Raw genomic sequence first — 25,700 nt, forward strand, 5'->3', positions numbered from 1 at the left:
GGTTGAGGCTACAGCATCCAATCAACAAGGTAATGTAACTGCTCTGGACCAGTAATGTCGAAGGAAACATCTTTGGGATGATCGTTGGCCAAAGCAGGTGGAGAAGGGGACAGAGGGAAACCCATGAGGACACTGCTAGAAAAGTGTCTGCCACTGAGTGAGCTGCTGCTGGAAACTCCTTGTTTTATTTTCTTGGCTTATTAACTTTCAAATTGTTTAATTAGACTTTGGAATTGCCTCTACTTTTATATCACTGCAAACGTAACAGAGGATATAGAACTGAATGATGTTCACCCAAGCACCAGTTGGAACAATGGCATTTTCCTCTATTGACACTGGGAAGGTATAAATACTGTCACCAGCAATTACTGTCCAAAAAGAAAGAACGAATGAAGAAAATGACTCCAGAATTTCTTTTTCATATTTATCTTTTAAATTATTGATGGAAATGGTGATTCCTAGCCCTGCAAAGGAGAAGTTCTTGATATCGGGATCAGACCAGCTGATGGATCATAGTGTTACCACCAGTGTCTTTTCCACTGAATAATCATCGTTTTCAGACTAGTGGAAATGATGCACTGCATGGGTTTTCTGTCTTATCCTGGCCAACATCTTAACTCCAGGTTCTGGTTCCGTCAGCCCAGACGTCGTGCAGTCCACGGTCACTGCGATAAAAAACCTTCCATTGCCAACTTCTGCATCCAGCCCTTCGTCTCAGAGTTGAATGTGAGGATTTAATATGAATATATGGCACATCATGCAAAGGAAAAAAAGGATTGTACGCTCTCGGCCAGGAGTGAATGAAAGCAAACTCCCAATCTGAGCAGTTAGTGCTGCCGGGAGAAGATACGATAGCATTGGGTCCCAAACTGGCCACCTCTGCGAACATCTGGAATTAAATAGAGGTACCTTTGCTTCTAAGGGAGCTTTTTGAGTAGAGGTAGGAGGGTTTACAAGTTGCAAAGGCAGATAAAGCAAGAGATTTTGGGGCACAATATACTGGACTTGCACTTCTAGGGTAAACCTGTCTGTGGAAATATGTGGCCTGTAGCTGCTGATGGGATCAAATTGAGGTGTCTGTGCTGAACAGCTCAGATTAAAGACTCTGCTTTTGACGACCAAGCCTGGGCATGGTTGCCCCGTACACAAATACAATAATCCACTGGTTTCCTTCTCTGCTAAGGACTTAGGGGATCTCCAAAGGACTCGTGGCCTCTGAGAACCAGTCTGGCGTGTCCTACAAATCTTGGACGTACAGCTCGTCCCTTTCTTGGACAAGCCATCAGTCTGCACAGACCTCTGTCCTTTTTTGTAGTGCAAAGACCTGACCCAGCTCGCGTTTGGAAACCCAGCGTTGCCTTGACTGATGTTCACATCTGGCCAAGCTGTCTCGTTGCGTCATTTGGGGCTTGCCAAGGGCTGGGGGTTCAGTCGCCTCCCTGGGTGATGAGGGAGCAAGGCTGTGGAACAACCCCCCTACAACTACACCATAGAGACGTCCCGGTTGGGCAGCCACAGAGCACAGATTTGGCTTCTAGGAGAGCGGAGGGAGGGGAGCGGGACAAGAATTTGTCATTGCTATTGCCATTTAGTGACGTTGACACCAGACTAATAAGGGGCGTGGCTTCTCTCATGCAGATCACCAATATCTGTGACCAGGAGTCCTGTTGAGGAGCCATGAGCTGCTCCGAGGTCTGAGCCAGCGAACAAAGCCACTGCAGACCCCGCAGACGCGATAGCGACTTCAAGGATCATCTCAGAAGCTCAGTGCGTAAGGTAGCGAGTTGGGTCACGTCGCCCCTGAGATTCGTGTGGGGGTGACACAGGGCTGGGAGGACCAAGTGTCACCTTCACCGTACGGTGGACGTTGCTCTGTGTTGTAGTAGGTCTGAAAATGGTTGTGAGGTCTCCTCCAGCGTACAATGATTTCCTTGGTAAGACGACAGGCTGTTGGAGATCTGCCGTAACTGTCCCATGGAGTTAACGTGGGACTTGTGGCACTACGCTTTCCAACTTCTTAATCTTGGTCGCGTTGTTTCTTGGAACAGTAAATAGGGATGTGTTATTTTCCCTTCTGGACATTTAGTAATACGTTGTTGCATTTGCTCTGTGATACTTTAAATTTATTGATGATATGAAAATACATGTCTATGGTATGAAAAACTTCATGGGTATGTTGTGGACATCAAAACGGATCTGTTCTCATCTTGTCATCCCGTACCTGCTTCACCAAACTGACGCGTTCACTCCCGCTAGGGCGTAATTGCTTTTTCACTTAGAAAATATAGATGGCGTGTGTCTCCTTTTGGCATTTTGTATCAATGCCACTTTCATAACTAAAAAGCTATGGAGTATCTGGTGTATGCGTACGTAAATCGTGGACAGCATGAGCGATCGCTGATGTTATATTCATAATCCCTGGGGCAGAAGAGAAGATCAAGTCGAGTATAGATTTACCGAAGGGATAAGTCACACAAAATCTGATCCTTGAGCATTCCTCCCCACTCCACACAAGACCTCCATTCATCACGGGAGGGCTTGTGACGTTCCCCCTCTGTGACCTGCTCGCAAGTTCTCATGAAGTTGCGCTTGCGCAGCTGCCGACCTTCAGTTGTGTGGGTCTAACCCGAGGCTTTGAGATCTTCCTTTGAAAACCTTGGGAAACGGGAAGAGTCGAGCTCAAAATAATACTTAACAAATAAACAGAGAGAGCCCATACAAAGCTAAAAGAGAAATTTTAGGTGAAAAATCTTTCTTCTCAGGGAGCATCTGGGTCTCTGGCGTGAAGCGCAGCTGGAATTTGATACTGAGCGTGCAATGATTTGGTATTTTGCTGACAACATTCACTGTGTCAGGACTGTCCTGATTCTTCCAAATTACAAAGAGAAATAGAATGCTGCATCTGTCGCTGATTAATTTATTATAAGGATGAGTCAAGTCTTCTGCTGCGGTCTGTGCTAATGACTTTGTTCTCCGCATTCGCTGCGCTCGTCTCTGTGGTACATCCCGTGCTCTGCACCCATCACCTCCGGGAACCACTCGCTGCCTGTCACTTCTCGACAAATTTGGCTAATTTTGCTCACCGGTCTCTGCCAGCAATTACATCACATCTTGTCTCCGGGTTCCACTGTCTGAACTTCATAAATAACGACTTGTGACACCACCAGCGTCTCCAAATCCTGTGACTTCCAAATGTTTGGCTTCTTCGCGGCGCTGATTTATGGCCCTGCCACTGGTGTCCAGTCAAACTGTGAAAGGGAACGGGCTCTCGCTCTGCCTCGGCCAGACAGATGGACGGACAGATAAGATGAAGGGCAGACCTCCCATCCCCTCAGGCGCTCTGGCTTATTTTGGTAGATTAAAAATACTGTTAGTAGCCAATGGCTTTCTCCTGTTCTGCATTCAGAACCATGGAAGAGTTTGCAATGATGCTGACCAGCATCTCCCCCACGGAGGGGTAACTTGCCTTTTGGAAGCGTTTGTCTGTCTCTGTTGAATAAATAGCGAGCTTGCCGATCATCTTATCTAAAAGATATGGATATGAGGTTCTTAGGAACAATATTTAGTGGGGGACTTGGCAGCGTTGGGTTAATGGTTGGACTCAATGATCTTACAGGTGTTTTCCAACCAAAATGATTCTGTGATTCTATGACACCCGCGTTTCAAGCCGCGAGTGAAGATGTGACTTACGCTGTGACAATTTTTGGAAGGCTTTTGCTATCTTTCATTTCTTTTAAAAAATTCTATGATTTCTTTTTCCAGGATTGAACTGAAATCCAAGCAAAAACGTGATTATCCATGTAACAAGGGAGTAGAAATTTAAAAAGTGAGGAGGACAGGGTCTCAGTGACTCTGTGCCATCTGATATGGGGTTTTTTTGGTCCTTACCTAACACCGAAGACACCAGAAAATGCGATGTGGTTGGATTAATTACGCTGAAAGAATGTTCTCTTGCATACCCTGGCACTGTTATTTTAACTGTGCAATCAATGCGTGGCATTAACGTGCTTCTGTCTCACCAGAATTCACAGGAGTTTAAGGACTCACAGCAGCTTATCTTTAATCCAAGTGAATTTCTGCAATATTTAAGGCCGTGTAAGCCCAGCAGTTTGCACATAGTGCACATGGTGCATATTGTACATTGAGAGGATGCCGACATGATACCTATTGCTACCAGTACAAATATCCTCAGTATTTGTTTGGGTTTTTTTTAAACTAGATTTGAATGTAACCATCTCTCAATAGGTTAAAGTCACATTAACATATATCCCCAGTCACACGGGACTGAGAGCAACTGTCTGACAGGGTGCATTTGGTAACATAATAAGTTTCTTGGTGGCTTTGGACCTGAGAATTTGGGCCATATTCATATTTTGGATATTGCATGGTGTGGAGAGAAGAAGTCGGGAGTAGCAAAGGATAAATGTGAGCGTAACAGAAAAAGAACTTGGGGGAATAGTGTTGCGAGCTAATGGCGAGTAATCATGTTTGTTGAAAGTTGGGAGCGTTAGACACTTCAGCTCCAGGAGTGGTGACATGTTTAGGAAGATACAAGGCTGCAAAAGGCAATAGGGGATTATAATGTTTGCTATTAATATGGTTCAGTGCTTTGGAGGACAAATTAAATCCATCAGAAGAGGGTGATCAAGCGGGTGTGGAAATCTGTGCCCTTTGCTGCAGGCTGCCCTGGGATCGCTTGGTTTTCATTGCCGTTTTGTGCCTTTTCCCTCTCACCAGCTGTTCATTCCCTTCATTTGCCATTTTGAAAGTGTTTTCCGATGGTTTACAGAAGTAACTATGTGATAAGGCAAAAATATCAGCACACATGAAATGTAAACCTCTTGTTTTGGTGGGGAGCAACAAAAGCCACCCACGCCAGAGCGGAGGTGACACAAGGAGGGGACTTGGCTGTTGTTCGCACAGCCCCATGTACCGTTCCCTTTTCTCTTGTTTTATGTGCATTTCCGCTGAAGTCTCTGAGCCTCACAGAATGATATTCCAAATATTTAAGATTTGTGTAGTGTGCAGAGCCCTAAAATAAGATTTAAGGACAAGAGGGGGTTTGTTGCGGAGAGATGTCTGTGCTCCTATTTGCAACTGCTAATGAATGGAAAGCAAATTTTATCCTTTCGCTTCAGAATTTGACCTGTGAGTTACACTTTGGCCTGTCTATAGGATGTACAGCACAAATGACTTTTGTTATCTTAATTATCTTTTACCCTTAGCTGAAACCAAGTGTCATGCAGATAACACAACTCCGAGCTATATGTTTAACAAGGAGACGGTGAGGTCCTGCCCAGGGTTTCATCAGATGTAGCGTGGCAATACCAGACTGGATGAATATCTGATAGAAAGACGGTATTTAAGGTCATAGGCGTGCTGACAAAGTCCATCTGCCTTTTAAAACTGTGAAAAGTTGCATGTTCTTGAGTGACTCTGTGTTGACTGAAGGAGTGCAGAGGGTAAATAGAGACACAGCATTAATCCCCCAGGGGAATCTAATCTAATTGCTCTTTCAGAGCTCCGGTAACTCTATAGTTTCTGAGCATCTCTCATATGACAAGGAATCTGCCTTCACAGTTTTGCTTGCGAGATAGTGACGTGTTACATTACACGTTGTGCGGTTTATAAATACAGGGAAAGAGGCAGCTTTGGCAGGAGGTCATGAGTGATCCGTAACAATAACGAGTTAACGCCAAGTTCACACTTCGCCGTTTCCTTCTAAAGTCAGTAGTAGCTCATAGTCTGCGCTCAGGTCGGTTGCTAATTTCGACACGCTAATTTAGACCAGGATGTGCTTCTGCTTCATGCCCCGGTTTAGACATCCATCTCCGTGGCTTTCTTCTCAGCAACTGCTCTCGCCATCCATCAGAACCCACCACGTGAGTGCCATGTGGTGTAATATTTGCCTGAAACACGAGAGGAGGTCTTTGGGGGGGAGCCAGATGGCATGGGAATGGAAGAGGAGACAGAGGGATGCTGTTAGATGTGAACATTTTCCCTTTAGCCCCAGTTCGTGGTGGTGTGGTTCAAAACTGTGTCTTAATGGGTTTTGGAAAGACGTGTTGTGATATGTTGGTGCGCAGGTCTCTCTCCACTTGGCTGCTAGGATATGGCGAGTGAGGCTGCATCTGGCTGGTGGCCAGTCACTAGTGGTGTCCCCAGGGGTCAGTGTTGGGTCCAGTCCTGTTTAACATCTTTATTGATGATTTAGATGAGGGGATTGAGACCATGACACCAAGTTGGGAGGGAGTGTGGAGCTGCTGGAAGGCAGGAGGGCTCTGCAGAGGGATCTGGATAGACTGGAAGAATGGGCCGATTCCAATGGGATGAAGTTCAACAAGGCCAAGTGGCGGGTCCTGCACTTTGGCCACAACAACCCCTGCAGCGCTCCAGGCTGGCACAGAGTGGCTGGAGAGCAGTCAGGCAGAAAGGGACCTGGGGGGACTAATGGACAGGAAGCTCAGCATGAGCCAGTAGTGTGCCCAGGTGGCCAAGAAGGCCAATGGTGTCCTGTCCTGTATCCAAAATAGTGTGGTCAGCAGGACAAGGGCAGTGATCCTTCCCCTGTACTCTGCATTGGGGAGGCCACACCTGGAGTATTGTGTTCAGTTCTGGGCCCCTCAGGTCAGGAAAGAGATTGAAGTGCTGGAGCGGGTCCAGAGAAGAGCAACAAGACTGGGGAAGGGACTTGAACACAAGCCCTATGGGGAGAGGCTGAGGGAGCTGGACTTGTTCAGTCTGGAGCAGAGGAGGCTTAGAGGTGAGCTCAGCACTCTCTAGAATGACCTGAAGGGCAGTTCTAGCCAGGGGGGATTGGGCTCTTCTCCCAGGCACTCAGCAATAGGACAAGGGGGCATGGGCTTCAACTCTGCCAGGGGAAACTGAGGCTGGAGATGAGAAAGCAATTCTGTGCAGAGAGAGTGGTCAGCATTGGAATGGCTGCCCAGGGAGGTGCTGGACTCACCGGCCCTGGAGGATTTTAAACTGAGATTGGCCATGGCACTGAGTGCCATGATCTGGTGAACGGACTGGAGTTGGACCAAAGGTTGGACTGGATCATCTCTGAGGGCTTTTCCAACCCGATCCATTCTGTGATTCTGTGAAGGGCAAACTGCATCCTAAAAGTGACCAATGTTAAGGTCCCTCATTTCCCTTGTGAGCTGTATATAATGAAACAATTTGTCTTTTCTTTGCAGGAGAACCTGTAGTCCGGTTGTACTGACCATAGGCAGCTGAACAAAGCATCATGACGAGCCAGCAGGCAGGTGAGAGAGCACACACAGCCCTGGAAACCAGCCGGGGAACTCCTGAGAATAAGCCCGACTTGCTTTTCTGGTTCAGCAATTCTGTATCTGTCTCAGCACCTCAAGGAGAGACACCAATAACTGGCCCATCAGGTTTTGCTGACCTTTGCGATGGTGTCTTTCTCATGCCAGATTTTGAAGTTTTATTTGGAACAATAACCTACATACAGCGTTCTCTATCCAAACCATCGCTAGACCTGTAAGCAGATGCGGCCCTAGGTTGTGATCTTGGCTGCAGATTTTCCCACTTGGGCTCTAACTTTGCGACAAGTCAGCGCAAAATCACACACCTTAATTCTTTGGACACCCCTACAGTCTGTGGCACTAAAATGGTCGAGTCCTTTATAGTCCAGGAGGAGCTGAGCAGGAACAGTTACTGTTCTACAGAGAGACAATGCAGACTGAGAGATTGTTTCGAAAGGACAATCATGTTATCTTAATTAAAGGTATTTTTCCTTGCCTTTCTAGCAAAGAACTTCAAGAAATCTGCTGTGCCGGGAGTTCTTATCACACAGTTTGTGGATGATATTCCAGAAGGATGCAGCACACCTGACTTTGAGCGGAAACCTGTCACTCTGACACTGCAGGAAGGTGAGATTGAACAGTCCAGGCCCCAGACATGGAGGCTTTGACTCCTCACCTCAGCTACATGAAGCAATTATAATTAAATCAAGCTAGTTTCTAAAGAGACTAGACCAGAAAAAAGTGTTGTGTGGCCAAAGTCTTTGCTGCACTGATGAAATTCCAGCAGCACTGGTAGAGGTCTCCTGAGTTTTCGCTAGTGTACAAGATCAAAATCTGCCTCCCGATGTACGCAACAAATCCTGTAAATTCTGTAGGAATCTCCCAAAGTAGGTGTTTTGCAGCAAAAGATTAAGAATGTTGAAAAAGCTTTTGTTTTGTTTTTTCCTGTTGAGCTAACTTCTCATACTGGTGTTCAGCACTTGCTTTTCCAAGTCAAATAGGCTGCCTGCAGATGCTGTTTAGGCTGCACCTCTTCAAGAAGCAAAATGGATCTTGCATGGAGTACAGAGAAGGCAGCTAATGAGCTGAGACCTAAAAATCAATGAGAAGCCTCCCAGTAATCTCTCTGCACTTGCAGAGAGTCATATATATAGATATAGATATAAATATATATTCTTGAGTGGGATGACCTGGGGAGATCTTGTAGCTTCTCTTTCCTCACAAAACTGTTTCCAGCTCCCTGCATTTCAATGTTGTCACACCCATCTGTTGATTTTCATGAGCCTTTGAGATCTCGTGGAGGAGCAGGGTGGCCTCTAGTGGCACATCCCTCCTCCTCCTCCTTCCTTCCACCTGCGAGTTCCACACATGAACCAAGGATGTGCTCGGTCACCCTGTCTACATTTTCCATGTTATTTCATTTGCAGTAGGTTCCTCGTAGTTCACGTACAAAATTTTAGGGCATTAAGTTTACAACTGAATCAAATGTTTATGCAGATACACGATGAGTGTCTCGAATTATGTCGTCATCGCACCATTGCGTTCGGTGCTTGAATGAGCTGATGCTCCCATCCTGTGGCAGATGGCAAACATGGGAAATTGCAGCCAGAAGGGCTAAAATTTGACAAAGGTAGAATCAGTTGGAAATAGACTTTAGTAATGGATAGAACTACAATCTCAGAAGAAGTTAGAAGGTGCTTTTTGATGAGAATGTTGGCAGGAGCTTTGCTGCATCAAATAAGTGTTTTGGTGGTGACTGCAGAAGGGTGTGGGAAATATTGCAAGACTATCTTGGGGTGAATTTTTAACAGTATTGGTCACCTGAAGAGCAAAACTATTGCAAAAGAGAGACAGTAACCATTTCCACCCTGAGCTACATCCATGGATAACTCATCTCCATTTCTGATGCCCTGCGATACTCCCCCTTGCCTACACGTGAGTCACTTCTCTGATTCGTTGTTTCGTAGTGTTTCCTGTGTCTTTGAAGCATTTTGGAAGATAAAGAAAAGGTTTGAACTAGGCAGGGTCAAGCTGTTGGAGATTTCTGGGCTCAGGTTCTTAGGGGAGCAGAGATGTAGGGAGCTCGAAGGCGAACCCCAAACTCTTCTCCCTTTCTTGCCTCTTGGAATGGCTCAGCCTGGTGTGTTTGGAGTTCAGGGTGGTGCTGGACCAGCAGACAAGGAAGATATTGCAGAAAGACGACACACAGGGAGGACGTGGGGAAACACCTACTGCACGGGTGCTCCCAGTTGCAGTTCAGTGTTGTCAGTTAAGAATCTGTTTTCTTGTTTCCACCTCCTAATAAACCCAAATTTGTCCAAATAAAAAAGAAACCAGGAGCTGCAACTGTTCACCGATGATCTTTACTGAAAATGGAGAAGCAATGGGAACTTGCAGGGGCATGCATGTGTGATGGGAATGGGTTTGAGTGTTTCATGGCTGCGATACAAGGAGCACATACAAGCTGCCAGAAGCATGTCCAGGCTGATTTCAGTTGATGTCAGAGATGATCAAAGCATGTCAGCAGTTACATCTGGTGGGCTAACACCGCATTTTAAAGGTATGAGACCACATCTGGAATATTGTGTCCAGTTGTGGCCCCTCAGTTCCAGAAGGACAGGGAACTGCTGGAGAGAGTCCAGCGCAGCCACCAAGATGCTGAAGGGAGTGGAGCATCTCCCGTGTGAGGAAAGGCTGAGGGAGCTGGGGCTCTGGAGCTGGAGAAGAGGAGACTGAGGGGGGACTCATTCATGGGGATCAATATGGAAAGGGGCAGTGTCAGGAGGATGGAGCCAGGCTCTTCCCAGTGACAACCAGTGACAGGACAAGGGGCAATGGGTGCAAACTGGAACACAGGAGGCTCCACTTAAATGTGAGAAGAAACTTGTTCCTGGTGAGGGTGTCAGAGCCTGGCCCAGGCTGCCCAGGGAGGTTGTGGAGTCTCCTTCTCTGCAGACATTCAAACCCGCCTGGACACCTTCCTGTGGAACCTCAGCTGGGTGTTCCTGCTCCATGGGGGGATTGCACTGGATGAGCTTTCCAGGGCCCTTCAACCCCTGACATTCTGGGATTCTGGGTGTATTTTATGATTGAATACAAACAAAGCTGGACAGTATTGATGTGAGGAAAGGCAGGACTTGAGCTAATCACTGCTAATAAATGCCCTGCCCAAATATTGAGGGAGTTCAAAATCAAAGCAAGATGCCAAAAAGTTCCTCTCTTGGCTGTGTAATAAAACACAGGCAGAGACCAGCTGTGCCAGTGATGAATCTTCACGTTAGTTTTCAAGTAACCTCTTTGAAAACCGGTGAGTTAGAGTGGAGATTATGGCAGATGTCTTGCAGTAGTTTGGGCATTTAATGCAGCTTAAACTGGTAATTTAGGCATCTTTTACAGAGAGAATAAGAAGATATAATTATTTACAGAGATGGCTCACTCTGGGGATCACTCTATTGATAACATAAGGGACCTGAGGTGGCAGTCCTAATGTTCAAGCCTGTCTGAAATCATTGATTTCTTGCCTCTTTTCCAAGGTAAAAATGCTGTTTTCAGAGGTGTGGTCACAGGCGTCCCAACCCCTGCCATCAAATGGACGCGTGTGCAAGGAGGAATGGATGATCCTGCCAAATACGAAACATTCTTCGATAGTGTTACAAGGGAATTTGTTCTGCAGGTAAAGCTCAACTATTTCAGCCAGGGCTCACAGAACAGAGAGAACAATGGAAAAACCTGCAGTCCTGAGATTGGCCATGGCACTTCGTGCCATGATCTAGTAAAGGGACTGCAGTTGGACCAAGGGTTGGACTTGATGATCTCTGAGGTCTTTTCCAACCCAGTCCATTCTGTGATTTGATTCTGAGCTGATACAGATGTCACCAGATGTGAGATAACACAAAGATAAGCACACAGAGCTTTTTAGAGTTGTTCTGGGAGCAGAAGAAAGATCTGCGATGTCACCAAGTAGCTGTTTTATTAGAAGCTGAAGGCGTGTGAACAGAACAACAGCACATCTCTGAGCTCTTACTATGTTTTTCCTTTTAAGATAAACAATCTCACCACAAAAGACAGCGATTTGTATCGTTGCTTTGCTGTGAATGAATACGGGGAAGCTTCCTGCTCCGCTGGCCTCAGGATCATCCAAGGTGGGATTGATGAGTTCTGTGCTCCAAAGGTCCTGTGGGCCCAAGTTGGTGGCTTTGCTTGTCCCCTTGGGTGGGTGCCCAGAGGGTTGTCTGAGTATCCTTGGTGTGAAAGTCTGTTTTCCCCCTTGCCGAGGACTGGAGATCATCTGTGATTCCCCACTTTGGTGGCTCCAGACCAGTCTGATCTGTAAGGCAAGGGAGAACAAAGTGGTCTTGTGGTCACCACACTGGGCCATCATCAAACGCTCTGGATTTAGTGCTGAATTGGCTCAATCCTTTCTTTATGATGGTGAACAAGGCAGTATTTTGGGAGGGATCCATCCCACTTCACTTCAGATGTCTGTGGTGTCCACCTGACCTAATCCCCTGCTTCCCAGCGGAGAAAATGGGCATTTTGTGCATAAAATACAACCGACTTACTCCTGGAATCTGCTTGAGTGGGAGCTGGGCTATGGAAGGGCCCATTTCACCTGCAGGCCTGTAAGGAAGTTTAGAAGGCACCTCTCTGCATTTGGCCAGATAATCTTTGCACCTTGGCTCCCATTTCTAGAATGAGATGTTGGTATTTCCTACCACGGCTTAAACCATGAGCTTCATGGGGCAGAAACGGTCCCCTCCACTGTGTAGGGTGTCCAGTAAGCACAGAGCCCATCGCAGTAGAATTATTGCATTTATAGATGGAGAATACTAGGAGTCCATGTCAGACTGACAAGGAAATCGAGACTCGGATTTCCTCTTGCATCGGTAACAGGCACAGAGGTTCTCATCGGGTTACTGGTGTTAGTCTGAGTGTTATCTTGTTCATCTTATGGCTTGTTTTCCTCTGTTTTCTCTTACAAACTTTCAGTTGGATTTAAGAGGAAAGCGAAATATGTTCCGGTTCATGCTGCTGATGGTAAGTTAGACACACAGACACATATATATATATATATATATATAGATATTTTTATATATATATATATATATATATATGTATTTTTGCGGGGAGGGAGGTGTATTTAATACCCTCCTGTCTACCACATTATTATTACCCCAACCTTGTAAATAAGAAAGCGAAACAAGGGTTAATCAATCTCTAATGTTCATCTCTTTGTGGTTGCCATTTACCTTTGGGTAAAGTGCCTATCTTAGACATGGCTTTGAGCTGTTCTAATTAATGATTTGGGGATTTTTAGTGCTGGAAAAGGATTTTGTGATGTCAAATACAGCTGAATCAAACACACTGACATGTCTGGAAAACAGTGGGTTTCTAGGGTGTAGAGGAAAACCTCCTGGCAAGTGATGAACTTTAATGGCACCCAAAGGACACGACTAAGGCAGAGAAAACTGCTCTGAGTTTCTGCCTATTGGCAGTGGCTATTTTACCTTCTTTTTGGGGATATTTTCTACAGTGTTGGGTATCTGAATGTTTATTGTTTCTCCTCCTTTAACAGAGCTAAAGAAGAAGCTTCAGGACTCCAGGAGGATGCTGAAGAAGCGGTAAGGTCCGCTGGGAAGGCCACACTGTTCCACTTCCCAGGTGTTTCTTGCTGATAGGGGACAGCTTCATAGATCTTCAAAGCAACACTTCTCATATCCAAAGTCGTTGTGAGACTCCATATGGAGAGACATAGCAGAACAGTTTCACTGTGTGGTACTGGGATAAGCGCAAAGTACCAGCCTAATTTTGAGGTGTATGCTACTTTGCACCACAAGATTTTGACTTAAAGCACCTTGTTTCTCTGCTTTCCTGTTTTTAGCACAAAAATGCAGGTTGGCCTGGGGGAAACTGTGCCAGTGACTCTGCTGATAAGTTATCAGTTATTATTATTAACAGTGGGGACAACTGCATTAGTCTTGCCCTCTATGGCCCAAGACAAGACTGTTCCCTTGCAGCGCTTATTTTGTTGTGTAAATGCAGAAAACCTGTTCTGGAAGAGCGCTGTTCTTTCTTGTCTACATGGCCAAGTGAACTATAGAAAGGATGAGATGAAAGAGGGTTAAGTACAGGAAAAGAAGACGTCTTGTTGTCTGTCAAAATGTCAAGAACTTTGGTGTTTTTCTCCTGGTTCCAAGGGCCCCGCTGCCAAAACCAAAACCCTTGGACAAAGAAGCTGTCTGGCAACTCTTGCTGCATGCAGATAGAAGGGATTATGAAAAGATCTGCTTGAAATACGGAATTGTTGACTTCCGTGGGATGCTGAGAAAGCTGCAGGAGTTGAGGAAGGACACGGAGACCGAACAAGGAGAGGTAAAAGAAACTGAAACCGCTGAAAGCCCCAATTTTTAAAGACTGCGGTGTCCTATAGTTCCTTGATAGCTTTTGAAAACAGGCTGAACATTCCTAAGTGGCTTTGTAGCTGAAAATGTGATTGTATGACAGAGAATGATTTATGACACTCACGCAGATGAAAATGCTATTGGCTTGTTTGAAGTTCGCTTCATAAATTTTGGAAGGCACTGGTGGGTAATCTTTTTATTAAACCATGTGGCTAAAATCTGTATTCAGTTGCCTCTGAAGAGAATTTGGACTCCACACTGCCCAAGAGTCAAAATTGGCCTTCACATACAGGGCCACGTAGAAACCGGGATGGAAGGTGGTTGCATAGTGTGTGAATGACCAGGAGGTAGCACAGCATATATATTTTGCCTATGGAAGCTTACAGATACTTCTTCTATACACATAAAGTTAGAGGTAGCTCTTGTCTATGCAGATGAAAAGTAGATTTCGCATTAGTTCAACAGCTGAAGAACTCTTGTCATGGCAGCCTGATCATTTACCGGGTTCTTGTGTCTTTCTTTGCAGTTAATACACAGCATCAAAAACTTCGAGCACATCAGAGTCAACAGGGAGGGAAATGCTACATTCAGCCTGGAGATGGACCTGAAAAACAGCAAGAGCAAAGTTTATCTGCTGAAGGTGAGGGGGTGAGGTGAGCTGGGCAGCTCATGGCAGGCTCTGAAGTCTTCCACGTGAAAGAGAAGTGGTCTGTCCATTGCAGAATCCAAGTACAGGGAAAGCAATTACTGACGTTCTTTTCACTTCAAGAGCTCTTCTGCTAACAGGAAATTCTAACAGTTCATTTCAGGCTGCGGAAATGCCGCAGTCTCCTATAAGAATGATTTTATTCACTTCCTCAGGTGTGTTTTTCCACTCTAATTCACTTCTGTGAAAGGAGATCTCGAGGATCTAAAACTTCCCATCCCATTCTGTAGTTATTCTGCTTAGATCTCCAGGTCATGTTTATCCGGAAGATCCGTTTCAGTCAAACTGTGGTTAGGGGCTTTGATACAGGGGAAATAGGAGCTCATTAAAGGGGAGCTCAGACTAATTATGACCTTCTGACTCAAATGCATGGCATGAAATCTATGCAGCTACAACACGGTAACCAAGTGCGTTACAGATATAAAAATGGTGACCTCGCCTGCAAGGGTGTGAAAATCTAAGCAAAGAAAGTACTTTATCTTCAAAGTTACGCTGACTGGGTGTTACTTAAGCTTCAAAACCTTTTGCAAGCCAGAAAAGTTCTGTTCTTTTGCCTAGTTTGAGAGTCTGATGCTCTGTCCGGTGCAGGACTTGCTGCGCATGGTGTTGCAATGAGCCCTGTCCATAAGCAGTGATGGAGTGTCGGCTTCTCTGTTGTTCTTATATCAATAAAGCGATGATAGCACATACTTGGCCTGCTTTCTCCAAAATGCCTTGCACTAGCTGTACGTTGCCTATAAGAACATATTCTTTCTTTTCCTAGGATGGCGAGAGGCTCAGATACGGAACGGGGGATGAATACAGAAAGCACTGCCTGCGGCAGATTGGAAAGAAGTACAATTTCATTGTCAACGACGTGCAGCCAGAAGATGCGGGCGTCTATCAAGTCCGGGTGGAGGACGTCCCTGTGTTCTCAACCGAACTGGATGTTGAATGTAAGGAATTGAGCTTGATGGATGTGATGTGCAACTGTAACAAGAAATCCTTATCATATGGAAAATTGTATCTAGGAGCGTATGCAAAGCTCGGCGGTGAAACCTGGTAACTACACGAGACTGTTTTTGTGTTGCCGAGTAAGGGCTCCTTAAATGACACCACAGGAGGGTGATTGTGTGATATGGGTGTCACATTTGTAGTCCAAAGGACCAGGTTCAAGTACCGATTTGGCTCTGATTTCTGAAAAGCAGTGAGCAAATTCCTCACCTCTTGCGATAGTTTCCTTTTGTAAGCTCAGGATAATAACTACTAACTTGATACAAGCGTCGTGCTGCTGCAATACATTAATGACAGGGTCAGCACATCACAGTGATGTGAAGTATAAAGGTAAGAAATACAAAAATCTGCTTTTCTGTCCTGTAGAATTGGGCACAGAAGCCTTTTTATCTTTTACCTCTTTCTGCTCACACCAACGCTCACAGGGCTCCAAAGTTCCTGCTTTTCTTCCTTCAACTGCCACAAGTTTTTCCTGGAAGACTGAAATAGCCATTTCCTTTCTGTAGCTTCTGTTTTTTTCCATTGCAGCCATCCCTGTGCGATTTGAGAAGCCGCTCAAGGACATACGTTGTCCTGAGGAAGAAGACGCTGTTTTCGAGTGTATCCTGCGCACCCCCTGCTACGACGCCGTGTGGCTGCACAGAACCCACCCCCTGGAGCCCAGCGAGAGGCATCAGATCTCCGCAACACCCGACGGCCTGACCCACAAGCTGGTTATCAAAAACGTGGTGCCCGCTGACAACGGGATGTACACGCTGGACACCGGGCTCTGCTCCTCAAACGCCTGGCTTATCGTGGAGTGTAAGTGATGCTGCGTTATTCCTGTGGTGTTGAACTGAGGTGTGTTAAATGAAATGATGCTCCTCTTACTGCCTGATTGCTCATTGGGATGATTTTATGCTGAGGAATGAATTGTGGAGCCTCTAGTTCCTAAATGATATTTGGAAAAATGAAGGTCTGGTTAGAGCCTATTTCCTCTTTGGAAGACACAATTTTTTCCTATTCACTAATTTACTCTATAGCTACTATGAAGTAGCATATTCTCCATCAGTTATCAAAAAACACTCCATATCACATGTGTTTTTGATGAAGCTGTCACTGTGTGAACACTGCACGGCACATAGGGGACCAAGGAGCTTTCCATCTTACCAATACTGTTCAATGCTATCTCGTTAGAGAGTATTTTGCTTTCCAAATAGGAGGTTAAGCATGTTAGAAGAAGCTTAAAGGAAACACTCCTTTTGTTTCAAGCAGCTGGTTCATGGTTTTTTGCTGCTGAAAGGCAGTTGCTTTGGGTTCTTTCGGGATCCTGCTGCAGCAGGTGGTGGTCTCTCTCATACCGCCTTGTTTATGACCTTTCAGAAACAGTGCAGGTTGAGTACAACATGTTAAGAAACTGCCCATGGGGTTCATTGAGCTGTTAATGCTAAAAATATTTGCCCTTTACCTAAGAAATGTAAAATTACGTCTGAATGTGATACTGGAAAAAGTCAGGATTTGAATTGAATTGGAGATTATTTAAATATGTTATGTTTCTGTGTCCTGAAATGAAATGCTAACAAATGCTAAAACATTTTCTTTGGTTGTTGGTGCAGTACATGACCTATTGATTGTCTGTTCTTCTTTTTCTCTCTCTTTTCCTGTAAATTCTATCGCCTCCAATCGAACACCGCATCTTCAATACAGATGCCAAAGGAAAGAGGAGGCAGGATGGAGGAGACGAGAAAGAGCCATCCGAGCGGGTAAAAGAAACATCGCCAGATAAAGACAGGGCTAAGAAAATTAGACGCAGAGAATATGATGGTGATGAAGATCATCCCATGGACACTGATGAGGAAAAAGATGGCTGGTACAGAAACGGTCAAGCCGGTTCTATTGATGAAAGCCGTATATTTTTGGGAAAAGAGAGGCTACGTAGAGTTGAGATGAATGAAAAGACAGGGTCTGGGCAGGTTCCTGAAGCAGACCTAGATGGAGACGCAGTGATAAGCGATGGTCGTATCTTTGGGTTAGAAGGAGGATTAAGGCCTGTCCAAGGCAAGGACACTGTGCCAGGCAGAGCAGGTGCGGATGGCAAGGATGGTCTGCCGGTGGGAGATGATATGGTTGGAGTGACTTTCAAGAGAGTAGGACAATTAGGGGCTGCTCGGGGAAGGGCTGGCCTGGCACCCCATGCCGCCGCTCAGCTAGATCAGGAGGGAAAGCCTGGTTTGATGTATGGCCCAGATGGGCTTCCAGCTGGAGATGGATATGGTGCAGGAGGCAGACTGGTAGGGGAAATGGGGGCTTTGTATGGCCCAGATGGTCTCCCATTTGGGGCTGGTATTGGTGGTGCTGGTGTAGCTGGTGCAGGAGGAGCTGGGTCTCCATACGGAAAGGATGGGCTTCCAGTTGGGGCTGGTCTTGGTGGAGCTGGGGCAGGGGGATTCGGGTCTCCTTATGGAAGGGATGGTCTCCCAGCTGGAGCTGGCACTGGTGGAGCTGGTGCAGGGGGAGTTGGATTTCCCTATGGAAAGGATGGTCTCCCAGCTGGAGGTGGTGCTGGTGTAGGGGGATTTGGAGCTGCTTATGGAAGGGATGGTCTCCCAGCTGGAGCTGGCATTGGTGGAGCTGGTACAGGCGGAGTTGGATTTGCCTATGGAAAGGATGGTCTCCCAGCTGGAGGTGGTGCTGGTGCAGCTGGTGTAGGGGGATTTGGAGCTCCTTATGGCAAGGATGGTCTTCCAGCTGGGGCTGGCATTGGAGGTGCTGATGTAGCTGGAGCAGGGGGAGTTGGATTTCCCTATGGCAGGGAGGGTCTCCCAGCTGGAGCAGGAGTTGGCAAAGCTGGTGCAGGGGGATTTGGGGCTCCTTATGGAAAGGACGGACTCCCAGTCGGGGCTGGTCTTGGTGGTGCTGGTGTAGCTGGTGCAGGGGGAGTTGGGTCTCCCTATGGCAAGGATGGTCTCCCAGCTGGAACAGGAGTAGGTGGAGCTGGTGTAGCTGGTGCAGGGGGATTTGGGGCTCCTTATGGAAAGGATGGACTCCCAGTCGGGGCTGGTGTTGGTGGTGCTGGTGTAACTGGTGCAGGAGAAGTTGGGTCTCCTTATGGAAAAGATGGTCTCCCAGCTGGGGCTGGTATTGGTGAAGCTGGTGTAGCTGGTGCAGGGGGATTTGGGGCTCCTTATGGAAAGGATGGACTCCCAGTCGGGGCTGATGTTCGTGGTGCTGGTGTAACTGGTGCAGGAGGAGTTGGATCTCCTTATGGAAAAGATGGTCTCCCAGCTGGGGCTGGTATTGGTGGTGCTGGTGGAGCTGGTATAGGGGGCTTTGGGTCTCCATACGGAAAGGATGGTCTTCCAGCTGGAGGAGGCGTTGGTGGAGCTGGTGCAGGGGGACTTGGATCTCCATATGGAACAGATAGTCTCCCAGCTGGGGGTGGTCTGGGTGGTGCTGGTGCAGGAGGAGTTGGGTCTCCCTATGGAAAGGATGGTCTTCCAGCTGGAGCAGGTGTTGCTGGTGCAGGAGGAGTTGGGTATCCATATGGCAAGGATGGTCTCCCAGCTGGGGCTGGAATTGATGGCACTGGTGTAGCTGGTGCAGGAGGAGTTGGGTATCCATATGGCAAGGATGGTCTCCCAGCTGGGGCTGGTGTAGCTGGTCTAGCTGGTGTAGCTGGTGCAGGGGGAGTTGGGTCTCTATATGGAAAGGATGGTCTCCCAGCTGGGGCTGGAATTGGTGGAGCTGGTGTAGCTGGTGCAGGAGGAGTTGGGTATCCATATGGCAAGGATGGTCTCCCAGCTGGGGCTGGAATTGGTGGCGCTGGTGTAGCTGGTGCAGGAGGAGTTGGGTATCCATATGGCAAGGATGGTCTCCCAGCTGGGGCTGGTGTAGCTGGTCTAGCTGGTGTAGCTGGTGCAGGGGGAGTTGGGTCTCCATATGGAAAGGATGGTCTCCCAGCTGGGGCTGGAATTGGTGGAGCTGGTGTAGCTGGTGCAGGGGGAGTTGGGTCTCCATATGGAAAGGATGGCCTTCCAACTGGGGCTGGTGCTGGTCTAGCTGGTGGAGCTGGTGCAGGGGGAGTTGGGTCTCCATATGGAAAGGATGGTCTCCCAGCTGGGGCTGGAATTGGTGGTGCTGGTGTAGCTCGTGCAGGGGGAGTTGAGGCTGCTTATGGTAAGGATGGTCTCCCAGCTGGGGCTGGTATTGGTGGTGTAGCTGGTGTAGGAGGAGTTGGGTCTCCCTATGGCAAGGATGGTCTCCCAGTTGGGGCTGGTCTAGCTGGTGTAGGAGGAGCTGGTTTTCCATATGGCAAGGATGGTCTCCCAGCTGGGGCTGGTATTGGTGGTGTAGCTGGTGCAGGAGGAGTTGGGTCTCCCTATGGCAAGGATGGTCTCCCAGTTGGGGGTGGTCTAGCTGGTGTAGGAGGAGCTGGTTTTCCATATGGCAAGGATGGTCTCCCAGACGGGGCTGGAATTGGTGTTGCTGGTGCAGGGGGAGTTGGGTCTCCCTATGGAAAGGATGGTGTCCCAGCTGGAGCAGGAGTGGGTGGAGCTGGTGTAGCTGGTGCAGGGGGATATGGGGCTCCTTACGGAAAGGACGGACTCCCAGCTGCATCAGGAGTTGGTGGTGCTGGTGTAGGGGCAGCTGGGGCTCCTTATGGAAAGGATGGACTCCCAGATGGGGCTGGTATTGGTGGTGTAGCTGGTGCAGGGGGAGTTGGGGCTCCATATGGAAAAGATGGTCTCCCAGCTGGAGTTGGTCTTGGTGGTGCTGGTGTAGCTGGTGCAGGAGGAGTTGGTTTCCCCTATGGAAAGGATGGTCTCCCAGTTGGGGCTGGTCTTGGTGGGGCTGGTGTAGCTGGTGCAGGGGGAGTTGGGTCTCCATATGGAAAGGATGGTCTGCCAGCTGGGGCTGGTATTGGTGGTGCTGGTATAGCTGGTGCAGGGGGCTTTGGGTCTCCATATGGAAAGGATGGTCTTCCAGCTGGAGGAGGCATTGGTGGAGCTGGTGGAGCTGGTGCAGGGGGAGTTGGTTCCCCCTATGGAAAGGATGGACTCCCAGTCGGGGCTGGTGTTGGTGGTGCTGGTGTAGCTGGTGTAGGGGGAGCTGGGACTCCTTATGGAAAAGATGGTCTCCCAGCTGGAGCAGGCTTTGCTGGAGCTGGTGTAGCTGGTGCAGGAGGAGTTGGGTCTCCTTATGGAAAAGATGGTCTCCCAGCTGGAGCAGGCTTTGCTGGAGTTGGTGTAGCTGGTGCAGGAGGAGTTGGGTCTCCATATGGCAAGGATGGTCTCCCAGCCGGGGCTGGACTTGGTGAAGCTGGTGCAGGGGGAGCTGTGGCTTCTTATGGCAAGGATGGTCTCCCAGCTGGAGTAGGTGCTGGTGTAGCTGGTGCAGGAGGAGTTGGGTCTCCCTATGGAATGGATGGTCTTCCAGCTGGGGTTGGTGCTGCTGGTCTAGCTGGTGCAGGGGGAACTGGTTCTCCATATGGCAAGGATGGTCTCCCAGCTGGGGCTGGTATTGCTGGGGCTGGTGTAGCTGGCGCAGGGGGAGCTGGAGCTCCTTATGGCAAGGATGGTCTCCCAGCTGGGGCTGCTGTTGGTGGTGCTGGTGCAGCTGGTGCAGGGAGAGTTGGGTCTCCCTATGGCAAGGATGGTCTCCCAGCTGGGGCTGGTGGTGCTGGTGCAGGGGGAGTTGGGTCTCCATATGGAAAGGATGGCCTTCCAACTGGGGCTAGTGCTGGTCTAGCTGGTGTAGCTGGTGCAGGGGGAGTTGGGTCTCCATATGGAAAGGATGGTCTCCCAGCTGGAGCTGGTCTTGGTGGTGCTGGAGTAGCTGCTGCAGGGGGAGTTGGTTCCCCCTATGGAAAGGATGGTCTCCCAGCCGGTGCTGGTCTAGGTAGTGCTGGTGTAGCTGCTGCAGGAGGAGTTGGTTCTCCATATGGAAGGGATGGTCTTCCAGCTGGGGCTGGAGCTGGAGCTGGTGTTGCTGGTGCAGGAGGAGTTGGGTCTCCATATGGACAGGATGGTCTCCCAGCTGGGGCTGGGGCTGGAGCTGGTGTAGCTGGTGCAGGGGGAGTTGGGTCTCCCTATGGCAAGGATGGTCTCCCAACTGGGGCTGGTCTTGGTGGTGCTGGTGTAGCAGGTGCAGGAGGAGTTGGGTCACCGTATGGAATGGATGGTCTTCCAGCTGGTGCTGGTGTAGCTGGTGCAGCTGGTGCAGCTGGTGCAGCTGGTGCAGGAGGAGTTGGGTCTCCCTATGGAAGGGATGGTGTCCCAGCTGGGGCTGGACTTGGTGGAGCTGGTGCAGGGGGACTCGGGTCTCCCTATGGAAGGGATGGTGTCCCAGCTGGGGCTGGACTTGGTGGAGCTGGTACAGGGGGACTCGGGTCTCCCTATGGAAGGGATGGTCTCCCAGCTGGGACCGGTGCTGGTGGAGCTGGTGCAAGAGGCTTTGGTTCTTTCTATGGAAAGGACGGTCTCCCAGCTGGGTCTGTGGCAGGAGCTGCTCATATTCCTTATGGAGGTGAAGGAGTGATGGGATCTTACCCTGGCAGAGATTTTATGCTGAGCAGAGGTCCAGGATACATAGGTGGAGCAGGAGGAGATGGCTTTTCCTCAGAAGGTGGTGGTGTTGGTGGCTCTGCCATACGGAGTGCCGGGTCTCCCTATGACAAGGACAGCGGGTCCGGTGGAGCCAGGGCTGGTGTGGGCAGGTTGGGAGGCGGTGACAGGGAGTTGCATTCAGTCCGTGGTAAAGACGATGCGGCAGGTGCTGCTGGACGAGGTGGTGAACGTGGGCTGGACTCGCGTCCTGGCAAAGCTTCTCCGGGAGATGAAACTGGGATGGGCACTGCCAGGGATCTCAGAGGAGCAGAGCGCAAAGGTGCAGCTCATGACAGAGATTCAGTTTCAGGTCAAGATGCCAGGGGCGAGGGCAGAGATTCAGGACAGTTAGGCTCCCGTTATGACAAAGATTCTGCATGGAGTAGATCCCATAACAGATCTGTTCGCGGGAGGAGTTCAGGTGGTGTTGGTCAAGGCCCATCGGATCAGCTGTCAGACCTTTACGCTGGACCTCCTTCAATAAACAAGAAAAAAGGGGAGCCCAGCTTTGAAATGAAAGCAAATGATTTATTGAAGATGCCGGAAAGTACAGAAAAAAGAAAACGATATTGCCTGGATGATCTGAAAGGTTTGTGTGTAATTGATGACGTCTATATTACTGGTGTTTGCGTTTTAATACTCACATTCCTAATCCTGAAGAGAGATTTAATCTCAAGGTTTAGACAAATGTAGCTATATGTAGGAATTTAGTTATACCGCAATCCCTTCCTAATTCTACCACTGATTTGCTGTTTGACCTTAGACAATTTGCTTAGATTAAACTGCCTTAAAAGTCTAAATGATCTTTGTTTAAATTATCCAAACCAGTTATCATCTGTTCATTCAAATAAATTATTCAGATCCACATGGAACAGACTTGAGTTCACAAACGTACTGGTTCCCATATAGTTTCAAGGCATATGTCCATGTTTCTTTGCTATTTTTCCAATTTAAAACCTATTGTTTCACTTTATTTCTTCTAACTTTTAGTGCAAAGATCTGTGTTTTTCCAAGTTCTGGGAACAAACCTGTGCCTGCTTATATTGGATTAATATGCACATCGGGCCTAATGTAAAGAGCTCTTTTCTCTTTTAACATCAGAAATAATGTGTTGCATATAGTAAAAGGAAAGTAAGGCATATGCAGCCATATGACTAAGATGAGTGGCTATGCTAGCAAGAGGATAATGTGAAAAGTGTCGAAATGAGAAACTCTGTATATATAACCAAAGGGGAATATTCACCTAATGGGATTGCTGACAAGTTAGAAATTATCAAGGTGAAGGAAACATAAATATAAATAAGGAAGTAAAATTAAAAATAAATATTTAATGAGGAAGGAGATGGGGTGTTAATTAGAGAGGGGATGAGGATGGTGGTGCAGAAGAACTTAGGAAGGGAAAGGGCAATACAGGGGGTAGAGAACAGTGTGGCTTGGGGCTATTTGGGGGGAACTGGCTGGGCAGAGGAGAAAAATGTTGTATTATAGCAGTAAATCCATGCTCTGGAGTAGCCTGTTTTGAACACTGGCTGCAGAGGGAGCCAAGACAACATACACTTAAAATGTCAAATCTGTAGCAAGATAATGTGATTGATGATGATGATTGGCTATTTGGTTGGTGGTAGGACTATATTTTATACAGACCAGCTGTATAATACATATATATATACATATATATGTATATATACATATATATTAAAAATATATATGTGTATATATATGTATGTGTGTGTATGTATATATACATATATATACATATAATAATATATATATACAGACCAGCCACTGGCCCAGTGTTTTGGTGTTAAAGTCTCTCATGACTACAGCGTATATGTTTGAAAAAGCTCTGTTCTCCTCCCATACACATGCATTGTAATCTGTACATTTCTCTGTCAGCGTAACGCGGGGTTAGCATCTTTTCCACCTTCTCTTTTCTGCACGTCCAGCTCTGCGCTGTTACGTCAACAAGCAGCTGCTGGATATCAGAGTTGTGAAAGGGGAACCGGCCGAGCTGTCTTGCGCTGTCAGTAAACCCGACGTGGTAGGAACCTGGTTTAAAGATGGATTAAAGGTAGGTGTCCTCTAGCTACTGTTATCTTGGGTTAGCAATGCTCTGTTCTCCGGCTCTACCTCTTATCAAGTGTCGCATCAAGGTGTCCCTCCCTCTCCCAGTCTGAGTAGGATTCTGCAGCCTGTTGGTAATAAAATTACTGATAGAAACCCAGCAAGATATCATCCCCTTCCTTCTGTAAGATCGTACTGGTTTGACTGAAGGCAAGTTATTATAACTTTCTTCATGCAGCTAGAAACCTTTTCACAGCTTGCGCTGTCATTGTTTGAATTTAGTTTGGGAATAATAAGAGAACAGCCCGAGACATCATTAATGTTTTTCTTCATGTAACATTCCAGTGTCTTTGAGTTGGAAGAAGGGGGATGTAAGGACTTACTGTTGTATTTCTGAGCTCTCTGGCCGCAGGTGTGGGGCGGCTGGGAAGGGGACGTGGATGGGACAGACCTTGGCTGACATCCAGGCTGGTCAATGAGAATATTCCGTGCCATCGGTGTCAGGCTTCGTATTTAAGGAGAGCTGAGTTTTCTGGCTAGGGAGATAAAGACCCATTCTGTTTCCACTTCTTTACGGTGGAGTTTCATTCAGGAGTTTCCTTTAGTTCGGCTTTTTGCCATTTTACCGTTTCGCAGAGGCCTCCGGGCCTTTTTCTCTCCCTGTGATCAGCTGTTCAGGACCAGGGTGTCTCCTTCTGGGACCGCCTGCCCAGAGCGGCTGGAGTTCGTGAGGAATTGCATTGAGTATCTTTTATATATTATTTCCATTTTGTGTATGTTATTACTAGTAGTGGTAGCAAGGTGGGTGCTGGTCTCTGCTCCCCAGGAACAAGCGCCAGGAGCAGAGGAAACGGCCTCAGGTTGCACCAGGTTGGATGTGGGGAACAATTTCTTCCCCAAAGGGCTGTGGGGCATTGGAACAGGCTGCCCAGGGCAGTGCTGGAGTCACCATCCCTGGAGGGCTGGACAGACGGACATGAGATTCTCAGGACATGGGGTAGTGATGGGGTTGGGATAGCAGTTGGACTTGATGATCTTGAGGGTCTTTTCCAACCAAAATGACTCTGTGATTCTAGGAGTATTATATTGTTACTTTCTTAAACTGCATCCATGAGTTTCTCCCTTCCCTTTCAATTCTTTCAGGTGTGGATTGGGGGAGTAAGCGAGTGCCTGTGGTAGCTTTGATTGCTGTGTTAAACTGTGGCAAAGCCATTTCCATTCTCCTGACAACAGGAGGCTTTGTGGTTTTCCTTCTTTTTCACAGAAGGAGATGGTGTGGGTCTCTTTCTAGCGATGCAATCCTTTTCTTGGCGAATGAGAGGAATAGGCAGAAAGCAAGGGGAATTTTCAAAGAATCTTTCAGGCAGGCCTAATGCAAAGGATGCTCTTCCAAATTAGTGCTTAAGGTCAAGCATAGACACTGTATTCCATGGTCCAAAACAACACCAAAGAAATGCCAGCTGTGGGATGCAGATGGTACTGTAGGAGTGCTGAGGTGCTGTACTTGAGCATCAGCCCAAGTTTTCACCATTAAGAAACACAAGAGAGAGCTTGGAGATTTTACTAAAATTTATTTTAATGGATTTAGAATCAAGTCTGTGTGGAGTTAGCCATGCTTACTTGCAACATGTACTTACTTGAGTAATCTCAGAATATTATTGTAATGAAATATCCTTGTCAT

At 47.5% G+C, this 25,700-nt stretch overlaps 1 protein-coding gene across 3 annotated transcripts in view; it reads left to right on the forward strand.

The window, feature by feature from the left end:
* IGFN1 (immunoglobulin like and fibronectin type III domain containing 1) overlaps nt 1-25,700 on the forward strand; it is a 64,464-nt gene that overhangs the window by 27,032 nt on the left and 11,732 nt on the right. For 2 of the 3 annotated variants that reach the window (XM_071817760.1, XM_071817763.1), the window contains exons 7-18: nt 7,200-7,268; nt 7,776-7,898; nt 10,805-10,944; nt 11,314-11,413; nt 12,261-12,308; nt 12,847-12,892; nt 13,469-13,643; nt 14,199-14,312; nt 15,142-15,313; nt 15,900-16,172; nt 17,058-22,544; nt 23,902-24,026. In XM_071817760.1, the coding sequence (XP_071673861.1) occupies nt 7,250-7,268; nt 7,776-7,898; nt 10,805-10,944; nt 11,314-11,413; nt 12,261-12,308; nt 12,847-12,892; nt 13,469-13,643; nt 14,199-14,312; nt 15,142-15,313; nt 15,900-16,172; nt 17,058-22,544; nt 23,902-24,026 (6,822 nt within the window). In that variant the 5' untranslated portion in view covers nt 7,200-7,249. Of the gene's footprint in view, nt 1-1,638; nt 1,777-7,199; nt 7,269-7,775; nt 7,899-10,804; nt 10,945-11,313; nt 11,414-12,260; nt 12,309-12,846; nt 12,893-13,468; nt 13,644-14,198; nt 14,313-15,141; nt 15,314-15,899; nt 16,173-17,057; nt 22,545-23,901; nt 24,027-25,700 lie in introns of all 3 variants that reach the window. The other variant, XM_071817762.1, reaches the window with a different exon arrangement.

This window comes from Patagioenas fasciata, chromosome 21 (assembly GCF_037038585.1).
Source record: "Patagioenas fasciata isolate bPatFas1 chromosome 21, bPatFas1.hap1, whole genome shotgun sequence".
Lineage (NCBI taxonomy): Eukaryota > Metazoa > Chordata > Aves > Columbiformes > Columbidae > Patagioenas > Patagioenas fasciata.